We start from the raw sequence: 25,437 nt of genomic DNA on the forward strand, positions 1-25,437 counted from the left end.
CGGAATGGAAGTCAAAAGGAACTCTCAAGGTTTGTTTCACTCACAGACTAAGTATGCATTTGATCTTCTAAATAAGACAGACATGATTGGAGCCAAGTCTTGTATGACCCCTTGTTCCAGTTCTATAAAACTCGACCCATACAATGGTGAACTTATATATGATCCAAACAGAGTACGATCTATAGTTGGATCTTTACAAGATTACCTCACTTGGACAAGACCAGATTTGTCCTTCTCTCGTTAATCAAATATGTCATTACATGCAAGCACCTACTACAACTCATCTCACTGCGGCAAAAGAGTGTTAAGATATGTCAAAGGCACTTTGGACAAAGGCTTATACTTCACAAAAGGTCCCACTACAATGAATCGCCTTTTCTTATCTTTGTCAAGGGATATCCTAATTGACGACGATCAACTTCGAGGTATTGTGTCTTCTTAGGTTCCAATCTCATTTCATGGTGTGCTAAAAAGCAAACCACGCCTCTAGAAGTTCTCTTGAATCGAATATAGAAGCCTAGCACACACCGGGCCATTGAACTCTATTGGATAGGAGTTTACTCAAAGATCTTCACTTTCCAATATCCGCGACCACCTCTTACGTGGTGTGACAACATCAACAAGAATATCATTAGCCAATAATCCAATCTTTCATGCCAGAACCAAGCATGTAGAAGTGGATTATCAATATGTCAAAGAACTTGTAACTGCTAAGCAACTTGATATAAAGTTTGTGTGCACGCAAGACCAACTGGCTGATGTTTTCACCAAAGGATTGTCTAGTAATCGATTTAAATTCCTCATTTCCAAGCTTACAGTATGCAAATCTCCCTTCAGCTTGGGAGAGGGTAATGGAGATACTATTTCGAAGGTTCTAGAAGATCAGACAACTCAACACTTGAAGACAACTCAGCAAGATTAGTTACAACAAACTAACAGTTTTATGTGACAAACTAACTGATTGTGCAACTGTGAAAACCTCTTGTATATATAGAGCATCTGAGCTCAACTGAATACAATCTATTTTTCTGTTTTGAGTTAAATCCTCTTTTCTCAATTCTTGTCACTGTTACACCCTGAACATAAAAAACAACTCTTTTTGCGGTTTTAACTGTTTCGTGGAGAGAGATTTAATATTTCACAGCTCCATCATGCCTGTACTGCACGCTCTACGGTCAAAGCTGTAGCTAATACTGTAATCTCAGCTTTCCTCAACAGTGTTGGCCCAGCAGAAACTCCAATTTTTTCAGTTTATATACAGCATCTCCAACTATCCCAAGTTCTCCTGAAGATCTTGGAAGATCAGGTTCTCAATTTCAAAACCTTTAGTAACACTGCTTAGTCATCATCTTAATCTCTTACACGGTCAATAAATACGGTTGCAGATCTTTAATCATGTAACCAGTTCTAAAATATCATTTCTCGAACTAATTTTTTCCCATTTCTTCATCAAAACAATCAAAACCCAAAAATCTACAAATTTTTTGCAATGAAATCACTCTTAAATCCAATCTCATTTTCCCTTTCTTTAATCCAAAAAAACAAACCCCAACAAATCTCAACAAACTCACAAACCCAACTTTCTTTTACCAAAAATAATAACAACCTTAACTGTCCCATTTCACATAACAGAAACTTTTTCATTCCAAAAGTTGCATTAGACTCAACAACAAATGATAACGAATTGGGTCTATTTGAAACCAATCCTGAAATTTCAACATCTTATCGAAGTTTGAAAATACCAAAACCAAATCAAATTGTATTAGATGCCCAGGGTAAAGTTTGTACTGGACCAACTCAAACTAGACCACTTACTGAGGAACAAGCTTATAAAGTCTTGGACACCATTTTGAGATCAGGTATGAAATATTTTAAGTTAGTGTGTATTTTTTTTACTGTTTGTTGACTTGGGGTGTGTGTTTGTTTAGCTAAGGGGAGCTGAGAGATGGTGAAGAGATAGTTTCCAGAGCTCAACTGGGGGCGTTTTTCGGGGCAATGACGATACGGGCAAATGTGTTTCCTGAAGCTACTCAATGGAGTGAAGGGGAGAAGAAGGCAATGGATGAATATTGGCCGGTTTTGGTTAGGGTGTTACCACATGATGTGGTGTTTATAGCTGATCCGGAAGGTTCGATAATGGGATTTGGTAGTTCTATTGGACCTCAGTATGTTGGAAATGGAAGTGCTGAGATGAGATTAGTTGGTGCTCTTAGGGAAGTTTTGGCTGGTGGGCATCTTGGTTTTGATGAAGTGAAGGGAGTTTTAAGAGATGTTCTTCCTTTAGAAGATGAGATGGTGGGAACTGTGAGAGAGTCTTTGCTTTCGGCCTTTTTTATTGGACAAAGGATGAATAGAGAAACTGATCGCGAACTTAAAGCGCATTGCCTTGCTTTTGATGATGAATTAGGTAATAGTTTTTTCCAACTTTTTTTAAATTTTGTTTATAGAAGTGAATTATGATGTTGTCATGAACTCAAAAGTACACTTATGCACAATAGGATCCAAATGGATTAATGTTAGCGTCTTTCGTAGGTGCTTGCCTTGCGCCTAATGTGCTTGAATATCAATCTTGCCATTTCAGGGTTAGCTCTATAGTCTATGCACTTACTAAAGACAAGTGACAATCCCTTTAAAGTTAAAATTGTGACCCTTATTCATATATCTCAACATTCTATATTTGTTATGAGTATTTTAAGTAAATCCAGACAGCTATTGCAGAGTAAAGAATCAAACTTAGTTATGTATTTTGTTTGTATGGGATAACTGTATATACGTAGTCAAATCCTACTAAGTAAGCAAGTTGTTTGGCGTTACCTCTGCTGATGTTTCATATGGAACACATGTTTCACAAAGTAGTTGTACAGATATGCAGGTCTTACATGATGGAATGTTACATGCCAAAAGTCATACTGTTTGATAATCAATTAATAATTATTCTATGTGCTAGAAAATCTCCCCAGAATCAAACTTTAAAGAACTATTCTTAGAAAGATTAAATTTGACATGTCGCAGAGCAATTAACTAACTTTCCGTTTGTTGGTCACTAGAGTGTGATCTGTCGTAGCTGTATACTGTATCATTAGTACGAAATTTCTAATGCCATTTGAAATTTAAGTTACTTTTTGTGATTTCTTATATCTATAGAAAACATTATATAGTCTTGCATAGACTAAAGTATCAATATATAACTGTATTCTATTTCCTATAAGCATATAATATAAGTGTTACAATATATCATTATATTCTACAGGATACAACTGCAATATATGATATCTTCTAGATGATATATATTCTAGCTGCATCTTATAGAACATATCATATATTGCAGCTGTATCCTGTAGAATATAATGATATATTCTAACAGATAGTTGCTTAATCATAGTCATGTAAAGTCTATCCTTACAATCTTACTTTTCAATGCAGAAGTATGATCTATAGGAATCAAAATACGTCATATTTCACTCGCTCATTTAGGTTTCATATGGAATTTTATTTATCTTTTGTTTATTTTTTTTCCCAATTACATTTACATTCTCTTAGTTTTGTTTGTTTCTCATTTATCTTGAACTTGTTGAATTGCCATATTGGTATAAGAATAGCAAAACTAAAGAATGTATTGATCCATTTTTCCTACTCCTTTTGGGCTGCTGATTTCCTATTTCAGTTGCATTCTTCTTATTTTTGCTCTCCCGTCAGGTCCTCCAATTGCTGATGTTAAATCATTGACTCATTATGGTGAGCCTTACGATATTGCAATATATGATATCTTCTAGATGATATATATTCTAGCTGCATCTTATAGAACATATCATATATTGCACCTGTATCCTGTAGAATATAATGATATATTCTAACAGATAGTTGCTTAATCATAGTCATGTAAAGTCTATCCTTACAATCTTACTTTTCAATGCAGAAGTATGATCTATAGGAATCAAAATACGTCATATTTAAACAAGCTCATTTAGGTTTCATATGGAATTTTATTTATCTTTTGTTTATTTTTTTTCCCAATTACATTTACATTCTCTTAGTTTTGTTTGTTTCTCATTTGTCTTGAACTTGTTGAATTGCCATATTGGTATAAGAATAGCAAAACTAAAGAATGTATCGATCCATTTTTCCTACTCCTTTTGGGCTGCTGATTTCCTATTTCAGTTGCATTCTTCTTATTTTTGCTCTCCCGTCAGGTCCTACTCCAATTGCTGATGTTAAATCATTGACTCATTATGGTGAGCCTTACGATGGAAATACACGTTTCTTCCGGAGCACATTATTTGTTGCTGCTGTGAGAGCCTGTTATGGGGAATCTTGCTTACTGCATGGTGTGGAATGGATGTCCCCTAAGGTCAGCACAAACTGGTGTATTTTACATTTTGTCAAATGTATATATCTCTTACTTCTTATGCCCATTGGATTCTTTACCCTTAGATTATTATTGATACTTCCTTCCAAGGGAAGCTCAATAACTGTATTTTAGAGTACCAGTCAGACGTGTTTTTAACTGTATCTAGAGTATTTTTTCCACTACATGTATTCTTAGGGATTCTGTTTTAAAGTGTAACTGGAGTGAATTTCCTTTGAAATGTTGTGATGATAAGGTTTTCAGGGTGGTGTAACGGAAGAACAAATGCTGAGGTATATGGGAGCAAATACTCACTTATCCCCATTGCAGGCAAAAGTCCTTCTTGAGGTGCACTTTTGGTTCTCTTGTTTCTAAGTTTGCTGCAAGTCTACTATGTTCTTAACTGATTCATGTGGCTTCTAATTCAGGATGAGGAAATTGGCTTCGCGTACATAAGTCAGCGTGAAGCTCGTCCGTCTATGTAAGATAATCTATTCCCATCATCATCCTTAGCCTTTTTGTGTGTTTACCTATGCTCACTTCGAACTTTATCTGCTTATCAACAAAAAGAAGAGCAGGGGAGGGATTGGGGTGGTTAAGAGTTTGTTGGGAAAATGAAGTTAGAATAAAATTGTGCTTTTCTTCATGAACAAGATACCTTGTTTTGTGTTCGCAATGTTTTGACAGTTGTTTATTTTCTCCCAGAAATATTTGGCAAAAGAATAAAACATAATTACAACAATACTAATTAAATAATAAATGAATAACATCTACAAGTCTGGGGAAACTGATATTGGTGCTTTCTACTTTTAATACTTTGATACACAGTGTCACTGGTACAGGTTTGAACTGGATAGTGCAAAGAAGATGTTTTACTGTCGTATTTTTATGAATCTTTTGCCTCCTTTTGTTTGTGCTAAATGACCTTTTTCTTAATTAGCAAAGAAGGTAAAAGCACAGTAAAGATACGAAGCGACACCTAGAGAGGATTTTGAATAAAATTGAACTAGGTTGGCATCCCTAGTTGTCACAGATTGTGTGCAACTCTGTCTTTACAACTCAGGTCACAAGATATCCTTGTTTGCCCTCCATCACTTGCATGGGTTCTCACAATCTCACTCACTCTAATTATCATTAGCTAGTTACCAAAGACACTATAACTTTTAGGACAAGATAATTTAAAAGTAACTAAGCAGACAAAACCAAAGATTGTTTTTGTTTGTAGTCTCGACTTCCACATAATGGTATGGTGGATGTAGGGGATTTTTTGAGTTTTCTGTGATCTTTCTCTGTGCCTTGTGATCTTGGAACCTTTAAATGAATGGAGAAGGGATGAGATGATTGTGAGTTCATGGTTGAATTGTCTGACGGCTGCCTACGTATCTCCTTGTTTATTATGGAGAATCAAACCCTATCTTGCGTAGTTCCTAAAAGCGAAATCCCTCTGATTTATATAGGAAGAGCTTTGAGAATCCTAGAGTTAGGGCTGTCTTCATCGCTTGTGAGTTCCTTTCCATCTTTGGACTCTATCTTCTTATTAGGAATTTCCTCTTTATAGAAGTCTGAATCTAGACCATATCTTTATGAGAGGTAAGTTTCCTTGCTGATCATAATGTCCCATCGTGTATGGGAAGATTATATCTAAAAGATAACTCCTAAGATATGTCTTCACGATTTTTTCCTTATCATCAAAGATCGCCATCTTCAGTTTTCTTATGTTCAGAAACTATCTACATCAGTTCCTAATAACTGGGGTAACTGTTATGTTGGAAGGCGGCGGTCCATGTGTGCCCTGCGACACACGCCCATCAACACTTCGTGCTACGCACGAGATTACTTACTCACAGAACTGATCCGATGGTCCTCGTCTCATTCTGGACATCTATAGTCTTAGGTTATTTCCCATACACGTGTTATCTGTTCAGTGACGGGAAATCCCCCTATAGATGCCCCCTCTCGTGCCATCTAGTACGTAGGCGCTTGAAGCAACGCTACTTTTAGCGCGAGAATTCTTTTTCCAAAACTGTTGGGAACTGCTGACATACCCAACTAATTAAGGCTCAAAAGGCGGCCAATCGAGCACCATTATTTTAAAAAGATAATGATAGCAGTTCACCCCCGAAAAGACGCACCGCTTGGGCTCATCCTAACCGTCCATCTTATCTGTATATAAGAGATCTGGTGAGAGAACTTGCATTATCTCTTCTGCTACTTTTTTCTGCATACTGAATTTTTTGATCTCCCGTTATGGTTTAACCAAAGCTTGAAACTTTTTATCTTTTTCGACCATGAATCCCAATTGGTCACTTGTAAACTTCGGAGATCTTTCCTACCTGGAACTGATCCGCGCAAAATTTCACATCCCAGAAGATGTTGGCTTGGGTGATAGTTCCTGATCCCATCCATCTTTTTAAATATCTCAACATGTCTACTGAAGAATTGTTGCAACTTATTCCTGGCTCTTCCCCCTTTGGGATAAATACTGTGAATTATGGGCGCACAACACTTCCTCCTCCTGTTGATCAGGATGCCAGACTTCTTCCTCTTCCAGTTCAGGATGAATCATCTCTGATTACTAGAAAAAGAGGAAACCGCAAGGAGAAGAGTTCGGAGGCCGTTTCTAGTGAAGCTGCGACGTCGGGTTCAGTTCAGGAGCCTGCTGTTAGTGATGATTGTGTGATCACTGGCGGGAGGGGCCCTAAACTGCCTCATGAATTCTGGCGGCCAGCAATTTCAAAAGGGGAATGCGTGCGTCTAGCCTAGCCGTTCTAAAGTGAAGAGATTTGATACTGCTTCTGATGTTGCCATTTCTGGTAAGAAAACGAAGTTTCGCCTTCTCTTTGTTAGTGATGATACACTTTTTAAGGTTCCTGCTAGTATTCCCCCACCTGTTAAGTCTTGTAAGAATGTTGTTGTACCTCTACCAGTTCCAGTTTCTTCTCCTTCTACAGGTTATGAACAAACTAGTGATAATGTCTTTCTGACTGTTGACCCTCCCCTCTCTGATAATCGTAAGGGGAAGGGTATTGCTGAAACCACTGCTGTAACTGTCGCTCTTCCTCCTCCTTGATCCAGTGATAGGAGGGGGGGTGAGTGACGCCATTCTCTTTTCGCCAAGATCTCCATATTCCCATGAGAGGGAGATGTGGCGTTGGGGACGAACTGATGAACTACTTGTTACCAACAAGCACTCTGTTAAAGATGTTGATATCGCGCTTGGGGTTATGGAAGTTGCGCGTCTTCCTGTTGGCAAGGCTGAAGCCAACATAGTTGGGACCTTGGACCTGTCCTTTTGCTGGTGTACTGTTCACCTTGCCAAGGTAAGACTTTTTTCTCTGTTCAGTGTTCGGTTTTTCTCGTTGTGTTTCTTACACATCCTATGTTCTTCTCTAGTTAGTGAATAACTTATTGGCTATGAAAGACCCCATCTTTGCGGCCTCCGCTGATTCATCCACTGATGCCATGGTTATCGGTGAGCTGATCTGGGCGAAAGAGGTCGCTGAGAAGAGAACTGCAGAGCTGTAGATCCAGGTTGACCAGCTCTTGGCGAAAGATAAGAAATCTGATACTGGCTTTAGGAACATGAGAGACACTATCTCCAACCTTCGGAGCTCTTTGGAGAAAGCCCAAAAAAGAGCTGCTGATGCTGTCGTTTGGAAAGTGAAGTTTTTGGAACTGCGCGCCCACTTCACTACCCTGCAAACAAAATATGACAAAGTCTAAGGGAAACTTAACCGTAGGAACACTGAGACGAGAGCACTTGGGCAAACCATTGCCCATGCAAATGAGATCATGTCAGGCTATGAGAGGGCTCTAAAAGAGAAACGTCTTCGCTCTGATAAGAAGATTGGTGACCTCTTGGCAGAGACCTCTGAGTTCTATTTTCAAGTGGTGAAGGAAGTGAGGAAGAGGTCAGCTGAAAATGCCGTTCGCTTTGCTCTGAGAGTACTTGATGTTTCTCAAGAGTCGTTCGAGGCTACCAGACAAGTTAAGTTTGATGAGGCTATTGAGGCTACTGGATGTCTCTCAGTTGGATGCTCAGGGGCGAGTGACCAACCCTTTCATCTTGTTTCCTGATCTAGACACCAGTATCTCAACTATCCAGGAAGAACTTATGCCTGATGTTTCCTCATCCTCTGAAGAAGACACTGATGATGACATGCCTCCCATTCAACTTTCTTTTTTGGCAGTTCCAGTTTCAGTTGAGTGTTTTGTTCAGCCTTCAACCGTTCCAGTTAATCCAACCACACAGTCTGTTCCTGAGAGTGAAGCACGAGTTTCTAATGCTGGTGCAATAGCAAGCATTGATGGTGAACCAAAGTTTGACTCTACCCCTGGTTTATAAGCTTTTCAGTTGATGATTCACAAAAACAATTTTTAAACAATTATTCTATATGTCTGTAATATTGAGCTATGTAGCTCACATATAATTTACTTTACTAGTCTCTGTAGCTCTTCTATTTTATGCATGCTTTTTACTTACTGAGCTTTGCAGTTCTTCTATTTTATGTATGCCTTTGAAGTATTTTATGTTATATTACATATATTACTGTGCATATTCTACCCCTGTTGCCCCCAAAGTTTATTTGGAACAACAATAGGTGACCCTAGCAGGCTAAACGAATTAAGATGAGGCATAACCAGAATCTGATCAGGATGTTATGGGAGCCATTTCAACTTAACTATAACAGAGAGTTCGATCGCATAGAGGCACATGCCTTTGCGAAAGTAATTCGGTGCCATGAGCACAACACTGTGTTTAATAACGATAGGTCCAATCTATTTTTTAAAAAATAAAAAGGGTATCGCTTGAACAGCAATGGAGGAGTTTTCCTCAGTATCATCATGTTGATATTGTTCTAGGCCAATGATGGTGTGCTAGGATCTGGATCCCACCCAGATATTCCTAGCAACCCCTGCGTTTGATGTTTTGAGAGCACAGAATGGCGGCATACGATTCGGTTCGCAAGAACACTATCTCTTGCTCCAAGTCAAACCGGCATACGATTTCTTGAATCGGTTAAGTGTGGTTATATTTCCTAAAGGCTTAACCCATCGAGGATATTTGCAGTTTAAAAGAACCGCATTCGCTTCTACGCATTGTATCGAAAATGAACTGACAGTTTGACTTTCCCTTACTCAGTATCATTGGTTCCAAAACAAATTGGCATACAATATTCTTGAACAGATAGTGAGCAAATAATTCCCTAAAGGCTTAGTCCATTGAAGATAATAAAGAACGTGCAAAGAATATATTCGATTGCAAGGTGAAGAACTTTATTGATGATAAAATATGCATAACAAAGCATGAAATAACAATTTACTGATAGTACTTGCGAAGGTGCTGTCCGTTCCATGATTTGACAAGAACGTTACCTTCAATAGTACGTAGGTAGTAAAAACCAATTCGACCAACCTTGTCGATGATGTATGGTCCTTTCTAGTTAGGTCCAAATTTGCCGTTGGGCTCTGGGATCTCACGGAGGACCAGATCGCCAGTTTTGAAAGATCGAATCCGGACTCTCTTATCATATGATCTCTTCAAAGTCTGTTGGTTAGCAACTAAGCGAAGTGCGACACCTTCTCGCTTTTTATTTAGGAGATATATTTCTCTACATAACAGCTCCTCGTTGTCCAAAGTGTGCACAACATCTGACTTCTGAGTGGGAGCTACCAGTTTGGAGGTATGGCAGCCTCAGTTCCGTAGGTTAGTGAAAATAGAGACTTCACCACCGATCGCTTTGGGGGTAGTTGATGCGCCCATAGGACCTTAAATGATTCTTCACCCATAAATCTTTCGTGTCATCTAATTTACGCTTCATGTTATCCAAGATGACCTTGTTAGAGGCTTCAGCCTGGCCATTGCTTTGTGGATATCTTAGAGTTAAGAACAGATTGGTGATGTGAAACTCCTCACATAGTTCAAAGAACCCGTCCCTCTAGCTTAATCAAGCCCCATTATCCGAAATGATAACTTTGGGTATGCCAAACTCGCAAAACAATGTTGTTCCAAATGAACTTTCTGACGTCCTGTTCTCGAATGAAGATAAGGGGAATTGCTTCTATCCACTTGGTGAAGTAATCCGTTGCGACCAGCAAGAATCTGACATTGCCAGGAGCGGGTGGTAGGGGTCCTACAATGTTAGTTCCCTACTATGTGAATGGCCATGAGTTGGCCAATGGGTGCAGTTCTGTTGCTAGAGCATGGATAAGTGGAGCGAATCGTTAACACTTTTTGCACTTGCCGGCAAAAACTTGCGCATCCTTTTGCATATAAGGCCAAAAGTATCTTTGCCTTAGGATCTTGAGAGCTAGAGTTCTGCTCCCAGCATGGTTGCCACAAATTCCTTCATGAACTTCTCACATAACCTGTTCAGCTAGATCTGGGGAGAGACATCTGAGATGAGGTCCCAGAAATGACTTTTTGTACAGATCGTCTCCTACGAGGGTGAATCTTTGTATTTTTGCAAGCAGACACCTTGCTATACTCTTATTTTTAGGGAGTGTCTTTTCTTTGAGGTAGGACTTATATGGATCCATCCAAGTTGGAGTAATGGCTGGAACAACACAAACTGTTGTAACTGGGAACTGAATGCTAGATTTCTCCTCGAACTCGATAGGGATTAAACGAGACTCGCTGTTGCCCAACATTGAGGCAACATATGCCAAAACATCTGCGTGTCTATTGGCTGACCGAGGCAGCTGATAGAACTGAATGTTCTCAAACTTGCTCTGAAGGCCCCTTACCAGTTTCAGGTATTTTGCCATTCGCTTATCCCTGGCCTCGTATCCACTATCAACTTGAAAAACAACCAGCTGTGAGTCACTAAAAGCTGTGAGGTGTGTCGAGCCCGGATCAATGGCCGTTGTGGAGACCGGCAAAGAGTGGCTTCATATTCTGCCTCGTTGTTGGAAGCATTCCAACCTAACCGGATGGATTTCTCCAATCGCATATTGTCAGGAGTGACTAACACAGCTCCAATTCCTTCGTCTTTGTCATTCGAAGATCTATCCACAAACAACCGCCACCCGGAGTTTGGCTCCCAGGGATCTAGACGGTTTTTAGAGATTCAGGTTGGATGCGATCATCTGAACTGGGGGTAGTTGAGTCGTACCCTGTGTAGGTCATTGAGAAATCTCCAAAGAATTCTGCTAGTGCCTGACTCTTCTCTGAGATTCTGGAGACGTAAATAATATCATATTCTGATAGTTGTATAGACCATTTTGCTAGCCTCCCTGACCTGTTCGGTCTTTCTAGAACTGACCGCAATTTGTACTCTGTGATTACTCTGTTAGTGTGGGACTGGAAGTATGGTCGCAACTTCTCTATTGCAAAAACAAGTGCTAGAGCGACTTTTCGAGTTTTGGGTATCTTGTTTCTGCTGGAAGAAGCGTGCGGTTCAAGAAATAGACAGGTTTTTTAACCTTCTTTTCATCCATGCGTATTAGTATAGAATTGATACTGTAGTCAGACGAACAGAGATAAAGACCCAAGACTTCTCCCTCAACTGGCTTGGAAAGGATTGGTGGTGTCCCCAGGTATGTTTTGAGTTGATTAAATGCTTTCTGGCATTCTTCTGTCCATGCAAATGAGGTATTCTTTCGCAGTAACTAAAAGAGAGGTTTGCACTTATCTGAACTCTTAAAGATGAACCTGTTCAGAGCTGCTAATCTGCCCGTAACTTTTTGAACCTCTTATCTAGGAGTGCCCGGATTTAATCTGGGTTTGCCTCTATTCCTCTTTTAGTAACTAGATACCACAAAAACTTCCCTGATGAGACAGCGAAAGCACACTTTGCAAGGTTGAGCTTCATGCGATACTCCCTGAGAATGTCGAATGCACGCTTCAGGTGGGAGAGATGATATCCTCGTCTTAGGCTTTTGATAAAAAAATCGTCTACATACACCTCCACAATGTTACTTATCAATCCTTTGAATATCTTGTTTACCAATCGCTGGTATATAGTCCCTGCATTTTTCAATCCAAACGGCATGACCTGATAGCAGTACATGCCATCCTCGGTTGTGAAATTGGCATGCTTGTGGTCCTTTTCATGCAAGGGGATCTGGTTGTAACCAGACGACTCATCTGTGAAAGACAACAGTTCATGTCCAGCCGTTGCATCCACCAATTTATCAATTAAATTGGCGGAGGGTAAGTAGTCGCCCGGACATGCACGGTTCAGATCTGTGAAGTCGATACAGATTCTCTACCATTCTTCTTTCTTACTGGGACAATATTAGAAATCCAAGTGGGAAAATTGATTTATCTGACAAATTTAGCTGCCTTCAGCTTTTCAACTTCGGCTTTTACAGCTTTGGATATGTCAGCACCTATTTTCTTTGGTTTCTGCTTGACTACTATTGCATCACTGCAGACATTGAGTCGGTGGCATGCCACATAGAGATCAATTCTTGGCATTTCTTCAAACGACCAAGCAAACACGTCCTTGTGCTCTCGAAGGAACTGTATCAGAGCCATGCGCTCTTCAGAACTCAACATGGTGCCGATGAAAGTAGTTTTTGGCGAGCTGCCGCCCCCAATATCCACTTCCTCCAACGGCTCGAGTGAGGGGGGATCCTCCCTCTCGTTTGGGACCAGGTCCGGGAGAGGGGAATCCAATTGTAATTGCTATTTGGCGGGTTGTTCCACCTCCATTGGTTCAAAAGGGAGTGGGGACTGCTTTGTTGCCAAAACATAGCACGTCTTAGCGACCACCTGATCTCCTCTGATTGTCTCAATTTTCCCATGATGTGGAAATTTTAGATACTTGTGATAGGTGCTGGGAACGGCTCGGAGTCTGTGTAGCCAGGTCCTGCCTAAAATCATGTGATATGGTGTGTTAGCTTTTACCACAACAAAATTTATGATAAAAGTTACCGGACCAGTGGCTACAGGTAGCTGGATCTCCCCAATTATGAGGGCTTTGTCCCCACTGAATCCATACAGGTTGGAGTTGGTGGCAACCATCTCTGCATCAGGGATCTGCAACTTTTTGAATACATCATAGTAGAGTACATCTGCTGAACTGCCTGGGTCCACTAATATGCGATGCAAATCATAATCTCCAATAGGGAGTGTGAGAACCACCAAGATCCTCATGGGACTTTGGATGTTAAAGGCGATCGGCAATGAAAATAATGAGCGGATCTTTTTAAAGGCCTGCGACGTTGACTGAGCTCCACAGTAGTCGGCCGCTATTCATGATCCTCATCTGCTTGGCGATGCGCATTTGATATCGTGCACCCTTGTCAGTGACCTGTCCACTTCGTTTACTTGTTTTACCAGAAATTATATTTATCTGGAGTCGGACGTTGAGCGGTCTAGTACTTGGGGTCCCGAATCGACGTCTTTGATCTCCTCCGGTAGATCTTGCATTTGTGCGTTAGGTGTGCCACAAATTGCTTCAAATACCCCTTTTCAATCAGATCCTGTAGTTAATTTTTCAGGGTCCTGCAGGCTCTGGTGTTGTAACTCTTACTCTTATGGAACTTGCTTTGGTCTCTGGTACCCAGGAAACCTGGCTTAAGCGGAGCTAGCCATTTGAGGTAACTTTGATTTTTTATCGAGTCCAGAACCTCATCTGACATTTTGTTCAGAGGGGCGAAGTTTCTGTCCATTGAGGGAAGAGTTTCTTCTGCTCTTTCCACACGTGGCTTCTTCTGTTGCTTTCCATCAGCACTACTGGCTACATTTTGGTATTGCCCTCTGGGCATTTGTCCTTTTGATGGGGATTCAGCCCTTTGGCGACCACGATTACGGTCTCTCTTTGATTTTTGAGGGGAAGAATTTCCATTTCCTTCTTGAGGAACTCCAGGAACTGTCCGACTAGTTTTCTTCGTTTCTTGACGTCTGTTCAGGACATCTTCTTCCCACCCTGCATGAGTTTCAACCCTGTCAAGGAGTTCCTCTAAATCACGGGGTGGTTTCTTGGAGAGAGAGATCCGAATAAGGCGTGGTTTTCATCCAACCCTTGTTTAAAAGCTATTATAGCAGTCTGTTAATCACAAAACTCGATTTGGATTGAACTTTTCATGAACCGTTGCATGTAGGATCTCAATGCCTCTCCATCATTTTTCTTGATGTTGAACAGTGCATCGATCCGTTTAAGTTAATGTTTGTTGCATGAGTACCTGTCTATGAAGATCCTAAATAGTTTTTCTGAGGACCTGATCTGATGCTCAGGTAATCTGTGGTACCACTGGAGTGTAGATCTAGATAAGGAGGCTTTGAATTCCTGACACATGACATGATCATATCTCTCATATTGTCCCATAGTGGCACGATACTTGAATACGTGATCCACCGAATCTGACTTGCCACTAAAGACACTGAACTTCGGTTGTTTGTAACCACGGAGATATGGTTTCCACATCACCCGTGATGCGAAAGAGATCTGCCTGCCCTCATTATGACGGATTGAACAAGGGAGTTTTGCATTTTTCTCCCTTTGCCTGTCATTCGATGCATCTGACGGATCAGGTTATTCTTCTCAGTTTTTCATGCAGCTTCTTTGGTAGAATGCTTCTTGGTCTGAGCTCTTTTTCTGTGTCGAGGGTCAACATCACGATCCTGGTCGGTTGAGTTTGGTTCGGATGCTGTATCCGAGTCCTCATTTGAGTTGCTGTATTCTGACTCAGATGTCTCGCGTCAAGCTGGACCCCCACGCCTGGGGTTCTTTGCGACCACCTTCTGGAAGGTCTTCATCATCGAGATCGATGAGTGGCTCCTTCCCTGTGTCAGATTGATACAAATGCCTCAACAGTTGTACTTCTTGTTCAAGATTGCTCTTTTGCTGTTCCAGAGCCTGTACTGCCTGGCTTGCTTGAACAGACTCTAGGTTGGTGAGGATAGCATTCTCACCATCTTGACGCTCTTCTTGAGCGTTATTCCTAGGGCCTGCACCGGGAATTGCTAGTGCGTCGGTACTGGTCATAGGTCTTTGGAGGGGGTTGTTCGCGTCTTGGTGACCAGCGTTGCCCCCCTTTCATGTCTCATGCTCTTCTTCTCTCACAGCGACGCTGCGTGTGGTAGCTCCACCATTTGTTTTCTTTGCTCCTGCCATCACAACAGTAATAGGTTTTAGGCTAAATCAATCGTCTGAAACGAATATTTACCTGTTTTTGTCCCCACAGACCGTGCCACTAGATGTAGGGGATTTTTCGAGTTTTCTCTGATCTTCCTCTATGCCTTGTGATCTTGGAACCTTTAAATGAATGGAGAAGGGATGAGATGATTGTGAGTTCAGGGTTGAACCGTCTGACGGCTGTCTACGTATCTCCTTGTTTATTATGGAGAATCAAACCCTATCTTGCGTAGTTCCTAAAAGTGAAATCTCTCTGGTTTATATAGGAAGAGCTTTGAGAGTCCTGGGGTTAGGGCTGTCTTCACCGCTTGTGAGTTCCCTTCCATCTTTAGATTCTATCTTCCTCTTAGGAATTCCCTCTTTATGGAAGTCTGAATCTATACCGTATCTTTATGAGAGGTAAGTTTTCTTGCTGATCATAATGTCCCATCGTGTATGGGAAGATTATATCTAAAAGGTAACTCTTAAGATATGTCTTCACGATTCCTTCCTTATCATCAAAGATCGCCATCTTCAGTTTTCTTCTGTTCAGGAACTATCTACATCAGTCCTAACAACTGGGGTAACTGTTATGTTGGAAGGCGGTCAGTCATGTGCCTGACACATGTCCACTAAACACTCGTGCTACGCACGAGATTACTTACTCACAGAATTGATCCGATGGTCCTCGTCTCATTCTTGACATCTATAGCCTTAGGTTATTTCCCATACACGTGTCATCTGTGCAGTGACGGGAAATCTCCCCTATAGTATGGTCTTACTTGAGTAGATCATTACGTGGTTCCAGTGTCCAAATTCATCAAATTTCTTATTTTTCTTTTTGACAAATGCCTGCTAGTTACAAAACTTATTAAAAAACAGCCCTCCAAGTACTAACTTAGACTGTTACTTTTACAGGTATTCATTAGCAGCATTGAGAGAACACATGAAGAAACGCCCACCACTTGCAACAGCTGAAAAAGTTCAACAATTTGTTAGGGTGAGTCTCTCCTAATAATTTTAATACAGCTTACCTCTGTATGTATGTTTTGTTTCTGTATAAAAGTTGTATCACATGCAGATTTGTATGCTACAATGCTCTCAAGAATTTTGACGAGTTATTTGTATTGGAAAAGGATCGAGTCTATGGATGAAAATGAAGACGTAAATAAAAAAAAGCTCACACATACATATAAAGACCACTGACATCAGTGCTGAGGCTTGAAATTTTGTTTTTGTGATTGATAAAAGACAATATACTGATATAATGCAAAAAATTACATCAACACTAGGGGCTACTAACCTAAGACCGAATTCCCTTACAAAACAAAAGGACCAAAAAAGAACGAAAAGCAAGAAAAGCCAACAACAAAAGCAAAAAAGAATGAAAGATAGCATCCCAGAAGTAGCCACCAGGCTAAAACCAGCACCATCCAGCGCACCATCACCCAGTTCACCCTCTCCCTGTTCCCAACCTTCCAATTCTGTGCCCACTCCATCAATTATCCTATCCACCCTCTCCCTCCCCATCACTCTCGATTTTGTCAGAGCACTCAAAATCAAGTTTGCCTTCTTCGCCTTCTTCATCCTTTCTATCGACAAATTCCTGGGCACCTTCAGTTATGAACCCTATCATCTCTTCCTCCACCTTGCTTTTGTCAACATCTTCCACCTATTGTAGTATCTTTCCCTTGCTCTTTTCGACATTTACCCCTAGCATCTGACCGAAATCAAATTCCTAATCTGCTGAAGACTCCTTATAATAGAACAAATTATTTGAAGTACTTATACCGACAAGTTATGATAAAGTTGAATTGCAAGAACTATGATATCCTATTGGCAAACCGACTCTTCATATAGGTTGATTAGGTGTAAACGACGACTATGTATGTGTTTGTTTGTGTTCTCGATATATTTATCTTCTCCCAGTTATCGTAAATTACTGTTTCAATATCGTTTAATAAAGGAGTTACTCTTGGCCATTACTGCACTAAATTAGTTGCTTAATTGACAGGCTCGTGGCAAAGAAGCTATTGTTTCTGGATTTTATCATGAGGGCTATGAGGATCCTTTGTTAATGCTTATACGAAGAAGAGGTGTTCATTCAGGTCTGGTGGTGAAGGTTGGCATCTTGTAGTATATCAGAAACTTTAATGCTTATATGGCTCATGTTATGAATTTCCATAGACTTGACCTTTGGGTTGCTTAAAGTGAGTTTGCTGTAGTTGAGTAATTTCATTGTGCTGTTGGTGTAGGGTGAAGAAGGTGCACTCTCGATGACAACTAAACTGAGATCCGGAAGTGCATCGAAAGGTCTTCCAGTGAACTATTGCTCTGGTTTCCGTTCGTTGAGCTATCCATCTGTTTCTGGAGGTGATGGTATGAGTCATCCTTCTGCTTCGTTTGAGATTTTTTGTGCTGTAGCTTTTTCTCCACTTTTTGATGGATTATAACTGGATGACATTACTACATTATGGCATTATGCTAGTTGAGATACATTTTGAGCTGAATATGGCAAGTGGTCCTCATTGAATTGCAGGTGTCTCACGTGAGATTTTCAAAGTTGTGGTGAATCCTGCAGATTATGATTTTGAACAGACTGATACTCCTCGAACTGATAGATCGGTGAGATTTCGATTCTATTTGCAAGTTTCTCTTTGCTCTTCTCTTGCCAATGTTTCAATTTTTTAAAGTTGCTTCTTTTTAGTCAACATGCTGGCATACCACTTGTTTCTGTTTCGCTTATCAGTTACTTGACTCGCGCTTTCTCAAACTGACATGTCTACACATCCTAAACATTCCTACTTACACTATTGAATCATAAATGTGACTGGAAACTAGGAACAGAATGAGTTTAGTTGAAAAGATAAGATATTTGAGTTTTTTTTCCCTGTCAGCAAGTACATAACATATTTGGATTAGCCCTTCAAAATTTCACCTCAATACAAGATTAAGGGCATAGCAGACCCTTGCCTGCAACTAAAAAAGATAGAGAACACAAGTGATAGAATTAAGAATTCCCTTGTACTCAGAATGGGAAAATTACTATGGAGATGGGGTGATTGAAGCGCCAAGGAGCAAAGCGGAAAGCATGATCAATATAGTACATTATAGAAGTAATATGGAGCTTAGTGAAGAAACAGTGCTATGCTAGAAGTGGAGACTGACTTCGATTTCAAATTCTTCAGGATCAAAACTGTTACTTTGCAATTTTAAAGGTAGAGTGTGTTAGTAAATGCACTCACAGTCCTGTTATGCGATTATCAGGCTCTCACTTTCAAGAAATTGACTAGTAAGTAGTAAGTACTAACACAACTCAGTATGAGTTAATCAGACGATGAATAGAAAACCCAATCTTAGACAATTTCTAATAGACCCTTTTCTCTTAGAGAACAACCAGGACAACAACCCAATGAGTTTGTAGTGAGCTGAGAGCAATTAATCTTAACCAACACAATGCGCAACGGTCACTGAAGGAGTTTCTCGGTGGTGGAAGGGAAATCTTTTGAATTCGAATGGTGGCACCAGTCTTCCGGAGGTGAGGAAGTTACTCTACTGAAAGAGGAAGAAAGGGGGTGTTCTCTTGCAGTGCATCTTTGAAGAGTGCTAGATGGCTAGGTAGTATCTTATGTCAGTGTTCTCTGGGGTCCATTAATCGTGGCTCGCCTCTTACCTACTGGGACGAACACACGAAGATGATAGGGACGATTCACAACAGCACAAGAGGTGATTTCATCTACCTGATGGGTATCACCAGATCTAGAAATGGTAAACCAAAATCCTTATGTTTTCTGGCTGGAACTAATAATGAAGGGTGGGCTGAAGTGGGGTCCAAACTACTGAAGGTAATGGAATCACCGGAGTCCATTTCAAGATCAAGAGCAGAGGTGGTGACTCCTCCTCCCCTTGTTGGAGAAGGACAAACGATTACCTCAAACAACACCCAAAAGAATATATACAGAGGGGAGAGCCTGGTCTGTTAGGAGACCCACTATTCAGATCAGTTCTAATTGTATGGTTCTTAATGCTTTGTGGTGGTCCTCAACTATCTTTTGTTCGGCATCGAAGGGCATTCCAGATTGGAGATGGGTACAGCAAAATGTTCTAGCGGAGTTCGGTCAAGCTGATTTGAGGATCATGGATGATTTGAACTCCGAGTCAGAAGCTGATAGACTATCAAAGATGCTGCCTCTTGAGTTCTGGTGTGGGAATATCCGTTTCAAAAAGTGGAATCCAGAAGTGGGAGCTAATACTAGAGAAGCTATAATGTGGAAGGAGGTGGTTTGGAATTTTGTGGGGGTTCATCTACATCTTAGAATAGCAGACATTGCAGATTCTTTGGCTAAAGTGTGGACACGTGAAGGAGTTTGATGACGTGCCCCTTGATTGCTGTAGATTCAAAATTAGAGCCAAGGTGCAGGTTGCCGATCTGGGCTGCCTCCCTCGCATTATCAACATTGAAGAGTGAGGATATGTTTTTCCCATTTGGGTAGAGCTGAGTTCAATGCCGGTGTTGCGTCTACAGAAGAGGAGGCGAACTCCAATGATTCTGTTGCGACTCCGGTTTCTGTTGGTGATGATGAGGTGTCAAGCTCTAATGAAATGGAGGGAGAGGACATACATGTGTCCCCTTCTGCTATTGACACATACCAGGCTGATGCTACAAGCCATGTAGATGTGTGTTCTGGACCAAGTCAACCACCTGGTTTTCAAAACGAAGTGGAGGAAACCCCATCTATTTGTAATTCGAATTTCGAATGTGCTGGTGCTGATTATGACCTTCCTCTCACCACTCTTGCCAGTGACCAACATGCTGTCAGTGTGGATATGACCTCTATGGCTGATATTGTTGCTCATCATGATGCTGAATATGAAGATCGGGCCCCAGTATGGTTTCTCATATACAGGAGGCTGTCTCTGCCTATTCGGCCCATTCAAAACCCAAGATTCAGAAGAAGGGCCCATTCATCCACGGGTAGACATATGGGTACAGATAAGGGCTGGACCTCTTTTGCATGCTCCAATGGGCTTATGAGATGGTGGAATGTGGTTAGGCAGAAGATGAAAAAAAGATGAATCATATGAAGTCCAGTGGAAATTTTCATGAATCAGGTCCTTCGAGGGTATTTGCAGAATCTCTTTCGTCGACAAACACCAGTATTCAGTCTCTTTCCACCTCAACATCGAATATATTTCCTTGTTCTTCCCCACGTACACCCATCCACATAGGCGGGAATACTTTGCTTTTGGCTGAATCTCAGAGGCATGGATGAAATAGGTGAAGTGTTAGCTCGATTGACGCGGGCAATTTGGCAAGCAGACTTTATAATTGCCAAAATGCGGATGACCTCAGTGTCTGTAGACAATTCATGGTAGTGCCTATTGCAAGAAATTTGGGAGTCTCCTCTTGGTCTGGTGAGAATGGGTTGGTCAGATTATTTGGAGAACTAGTCACAGAGAACACGAGGGAACAAGACCAAATGGGTGTATCAGGAAGAACTCAACAAAGAGTGGAACTAAGTGAGATAAGGGAGTTGAATGACGACAATGTCGTTTAAACTAGTGTCATGGAATTGTAGGGGTCTTGGTAATGTTGAAACTTGTAATAACATATGGGTCTTTATGAGCGAGTACAAGCCTAGCATTGTGATGTTACAGGAAACTAAATTGGGGGAAGTTTTGAGCTACTGGTTGGATGATTTCTGGCGCCACCCATGGCAATATACCCATGCTCCAGCAATTGGTCTCTCTGGAGGTATGTTAATTGCATGGAATTCTGATTTTGTGGAGGGTGGAGACCATCTGCATGGGGCTTATTCTTGTTTAGTGGAATGTACTTTGAAAGCAAATGGGTTTACCTGGTTGATGAAAAATGCATACGGGCCAAATGACGACATTTCAAGAGTTCACTTTTTAGAGGAATTGGAGGATGTGCGGGGGTGGTTTCTCCTGGCATGGTGTTTGGGTGGAGATTTTAACATGATACGTTTTGGTTATGAGAGGGATGGAGGTTGTTGAATCACTACTCTGATGTTACAGTTTGATGAATTTGTGAATAGGAATGGTCTAGTTGATTATCCCTTGTATGGTGCACTCTTTACTTGGTCAGATTACAGAAGCCAGAGTCGTATTGACAGATTTTGGCATCCACTGATTGGGACGATCAATTCCCAAATGCTAAGGAGATGACATTTCCCAAGTTTTTGTCAGATCATAGGGTTATTGTGCTAGACTGCACTCAATCTAATAGGGGGTCTATCCCTTTTAGATTCAAATTAATGTGGTTCGAGGATCAGGATATAGTCAACCTTAAGGAAGAATGGTGGCAGTCTTTCTCTTTCGACGGTTCTCCCAGTTTTATATGGTGGTCAAAAGTCAAAGAATTGAAAAAGAAATTAAAAGTGTGGAACAAAGAAACCTTTGGGAGAATTGATTTGCTTATTAATAGCAAATCTAAGGAGATCAATGATTTGGATATCAAGGAGGAAAGTAGAATTTTATCACCAGACGAGGAGGTGCATATGGCATATCTCAAGAGTGAATTACAAGAGTTGATGTAGAGGAATGAGATTTCTTGGCTGCAGAAGTCTCAGTCAAAGTATTTTAAAGAGGGAGAGAGCAACACAGTTTTTTCGCAAAACAGCTAATGCGAGAGCTAGAGTCAATAGCATAAACAGCTTAGTGATTGATGGCAGCGAGGTGACTGACAAAGGCCAGATTAGAGACCACATCGTTGAGTTCTATGAGTCCCTTTATTCCGAAGATCTGGTGGTTAGACCTGAATTGGATGATTTGGATATGGAGCTCATAGAGGAAGGTATCGCAGAGTTGAATGCGTTGGGTGGGGATAAAGCTCCGAGACCAGACGGGTTTCAAATGGTTGTTTTTAAGAAATGTTGACACTTTTTTAAACAAGATTTCATGTCAGTGGTCAAAGAGTTTCAGGACAACTCCTCTATAGACAGAAGAAACAATTCCACTGTTGTCATCCTCATTCCAAAGAAGACAGGTGCTAAGTGCCAACTCCTTAAAAGACTACAAACCAATTAGTCTTGTAGGGGGTATTTATAAGGTGATTTCGAAGATGCTAGCAACAAGACTCCGTGTAATGCTACCTTCTATCATTTCAAGCCAGCAGAGTTGCTTTGTAGGGGGAAGACAGATCCTTGACGGGCCGTTAATTGAAAATGAGTGCATCGATTACTGCCTAAAGAATAAGGAGAGTGGAATTCTATGTCAGGTGGACATCGCAAAGGCTTATGACCATGTCAACTGGGAGTTCTTAGACTATTGCCTTAAAAGAATGGTTATAGGAGAGAACTATAGGAACTGGACGGGTCTCCAACAGGGTATTTTCGAAGCCAAAGAGGGAAGGGTGATCTCATTTCCCCGTTCCTTTTGAATGTGGTGATGGAGGCTCTTTACAGATTGGTTACAAAAACTATGAAATTGGATTACATAAAAAGGTTTAGACCAAATTCAAATGAGTCTGAAGTTGTTATACTTCAGTTTGCCGATGATACCCTTTTCCTTCTTGAACCATAGGTACCACAATTGCTTGTGATCAAAGCCATTCTCTTAGTTTTTCAAGCTATTGCGGGGTTCAAAGCAAATATGGCTAAGACTTCTATCTATCCTGTTGGTAGGGTGGAGAATATGGAGGACTCTGCGAGAACTATGGGATGTGAAGTTGGGAAACTACCTTGTAGGTATCTAGGCCTGCCTCTTGGTGCTACCTTTAAGAACAAGAAAGTCTGGGACCCGATTCTCAAAATGGTTCAGAGGAGACTAGGGGGTTGGAAGATGAGATTACTCTCAAAGGGGGTGAGGTTGATTCTGGCTCAAAGTGTTTTATATAGCCTACTTTATGTCACTCCTCACCATTCCGAAAGGCGTAGCTAAAGTTATCAAACGATTAATTCATGATTTTATATGGGGATCAACAGTGGAGAAAAGAAAATATCACTTGATTTCTTGGGAGAAAGTATGCTCATCTAAGGAGGAAGGAGGCCTTGATCTTTGGTGTTTGGTACTTAGGAACAAGGCCTTGTTAGGTCGATGGATATGGAAATATATGATGATGTGCATTCTTGGTGGTGTGATGTGGTCAGTGCCAAATATGGTGATGATGTGCATTCTTGGTGGCCTAAAGTTACTACACAGGCTTACGGATGCAGCTTATGGAAGGGCATCCTCAATGTTATCAGTGCCAAGTATGGTGATGATGTGCATTCTTGGTGGCCTAAAGTTACTACACAGGCCTACGGACTTATGGAAGGGCATCCTCAATGTTCTTACAGATGTCAAGGGTGAGATCTCTTTCAAGGTTGGTGATGGACGCAAATGCCTCTTTTGGTCAGATAATTGGGTGGCAAAAAACCCATGGCATAGCAATTCCCTCTCGTTTACCAGGCAACAACAAACAATAGAGGTAAAATTCTTGAGTTTGCACACTCCGATAATGATTAGATGACATGAAATTTGTTTCTAAGAAGAGAGACCAATGATTGGGAGTTCCAACGATATGTGGATATGACATTAATGTTAGATTCAGTGAGACTATTGAATGAAGAGGATAGGTGCATATGGAGTGGTACAAAGGAAGGTGGCTTCACAGTAAAATTCTTTGACTAAATTCTAGTGATGCAAAGTCGAAATCCAGGCACACAACTTCGATTTTTCCCTTCTGGGTTGGTGTGGAAAGTCCCCATTCCTTTGAAAGTGAAATTCTTTTTCTGCGGCGCCATTCATGTGTGTACTTTGACTGCGGATGCTCTCATTCATAGGGGCACAATTGTATCTCCAACATGTGCTATGTGTTCTACACTGCCCTTTCGCCTTTCAACTCTGGGCACTTATGATGCAGCCTGTGAAAGTGGCTTTTCCTGTGTTGGCATAGGTCGGATTGGTGGAGGACTTGCTGTCAAGATGGCCAAGGTCCCAAGGAGGAGGGGTAACAATTTTGGTGTGATCTTATGGTGATTATTACCATATGCTGTAATGTGGGTGCTGTGGAAGACGAGGAACAATCTTATCTTTAAACACAAAGCACCATCCATGATGAAAACGATACTCGAAGTAAAAGGTTTGTTGTGGTACTAGATGTCATCATCTTTAGATAGAAGGAACTATCATTTTGGAGATTTGGTTGTGTACTGGTCTAGGGTGATCTTGTGTCTATGAGTGATTCTTGATGTAAGGGTTTCTTTCCGTTTTGGGCAGATATGTAGTCTTGTGTGAGGAACTCACTCACTGATGTACTGCTATATCTCACCCTTTGTAAGTTTCTCTTGTGCTTATGCACTTTTCCTTAATAAAGTTTAACTTATAAAAAAAAAACCATTACTAAAACTGATCCAGTATAATATAATTCAAGTTTTACAGCTTTCAAACTTTCTTGTTGTAACATGTCAGTGGTCCAATCTTCAATGAGCTTTCTAGTGCATCCCAGCATCATTCTTAGAGTTGCACAACATTTTAATCTGCGGGACAAACAAGCTTTTATTCTAATTTTTCTTAAGTAACCATTAAACCTTGTATTACTCCTTTAGCCAATATAAATTGTTCTGTGGCCTTGGGAATTAGTGTTAATCTTGTGATTATATTGACTGCTTGCCTGTTTCTTCTGTTCTTCCAATCTGTTTGTTATATTTGTATTTCTCTTTCTTTTTCTATAACCACGTTTGTCGATTGTAGGTTTTAAAAAATATAGAGTTGGGTTTAGCAGCACTCCGTGGTGAAAGAGGACCAGCTTATGACCGGATAGTCTTGAATGCTGGAATGGTGGACCACTTGCTAAGATGTGATGGAGCAGAAGACATCTCTTCAGCATTTAACAGAGCCAGAGAGGCAATTGATAGTGGTAAAGCTACAGAAAGGATTTTGAACTACATAAAAATTTCTCAATTTGTAAAGTAAACCTTACAGGTGATGCTTTTCTATCTTTCTCCGTGTTTGTCAGGCTGAAATGCCTTGTCCAACTTGCATCAGTTATCACATGTTAATAAAGGGGACGAGTAGAAAAAA

General features: G+C 40.8%; 1 protein-coding gene and 1 long non-coding RNA gene across 3 annotated transcripts; both read left to right on the top strand.

The window, feature by feature from the left end:
* Positions 1–1,007: 1,007 nt before the first annotated feature.
* Positions 1,008–25,437, top strand: LOC147524692 (anthranilate phosphoribosyltransferase). Of its 2 annotated transcripts, XM_086604047.1 has the most exons (10): positions 1,008–1,859; positions 1,929–2,407; positions 4,191–4,348; positions 4,610–4,693; positions 4,774–4,826; positions 16,330–16,411; positions 17,426–17,533; positions 17,667–17,790; positions 17,951–18,036; positions 25,108–25,437. In XM_086604047.1, the coding sequence occupies exons 2-10, from the start codon at positions 1,996–1,998 to the stop codon at positions 25,327–25,329; spliced, it is 1,329 nt and encodes a 442-aa protein (XP_086460173.1). In that variant the 5' UTR covers positions 1,008–1,859; positions 1,929–1,995; the 3' UTR covers positions 25,330–25,437. The 2 variants fall into 2 exon arrangements, with proteins under 2 accessions (XP_086460173.1, XP_086460177.1); XM_086604051.1 differs by lacking the exon at positions 1,008–1,859 and having other exon boundaries at positions 1,905–2,407.
* LOC147524693 (uncharacterized) lies at positions 6,440–9,145 on the top strand. The gene is made up of 2 exons (XR_015197085.1): positions 6,440–7,665; positions 7,739–9,145. It is a non-coding gene; the product is annotated as an uncharacterized LOC147524693 (long non-coding RNA).

This window comes from Coptis chinensis, chromosome 1 (assembly GCF_015680905.1).
Source record: "Coptis chinensis isolate HL-2020 chromosome 1, ASM1568090v1, whole genome shotgun sequence".
Classification (NCBI taxonomy): domain Eukaryota; kingdom Viridiplantae; phylum Streptophyta; class Magnoliopsida; order Ranunculales; family Ranunculaceae; genus Coptis; species Coptis chinensis.

Bases quoted from the DNA above. Each gene is read 5' to 3' on its own strand.
- LOC147524692 (XM_086604047.1), top strand. From the start codon at position 1,996: ATGACGATACGGGCAAATGTGTTTCCTGAAGCTACTCAATGGAGTGAA. The intron at 4,349-4,609 runs GTCAGCACAAAC...TAAGGTTTTCAG, and splicing joins TGGAATGGATGTCCCCTAAG to GGTGGTGTAACGGAAGAACA. The intron at 17,791-17,950 runs GTATGAGTCATC...ATTGAATTGCAG, and splicing joins ATCTGTTTCTGGAGGTGATG to GTGTCTCACGTGAGATTTTC.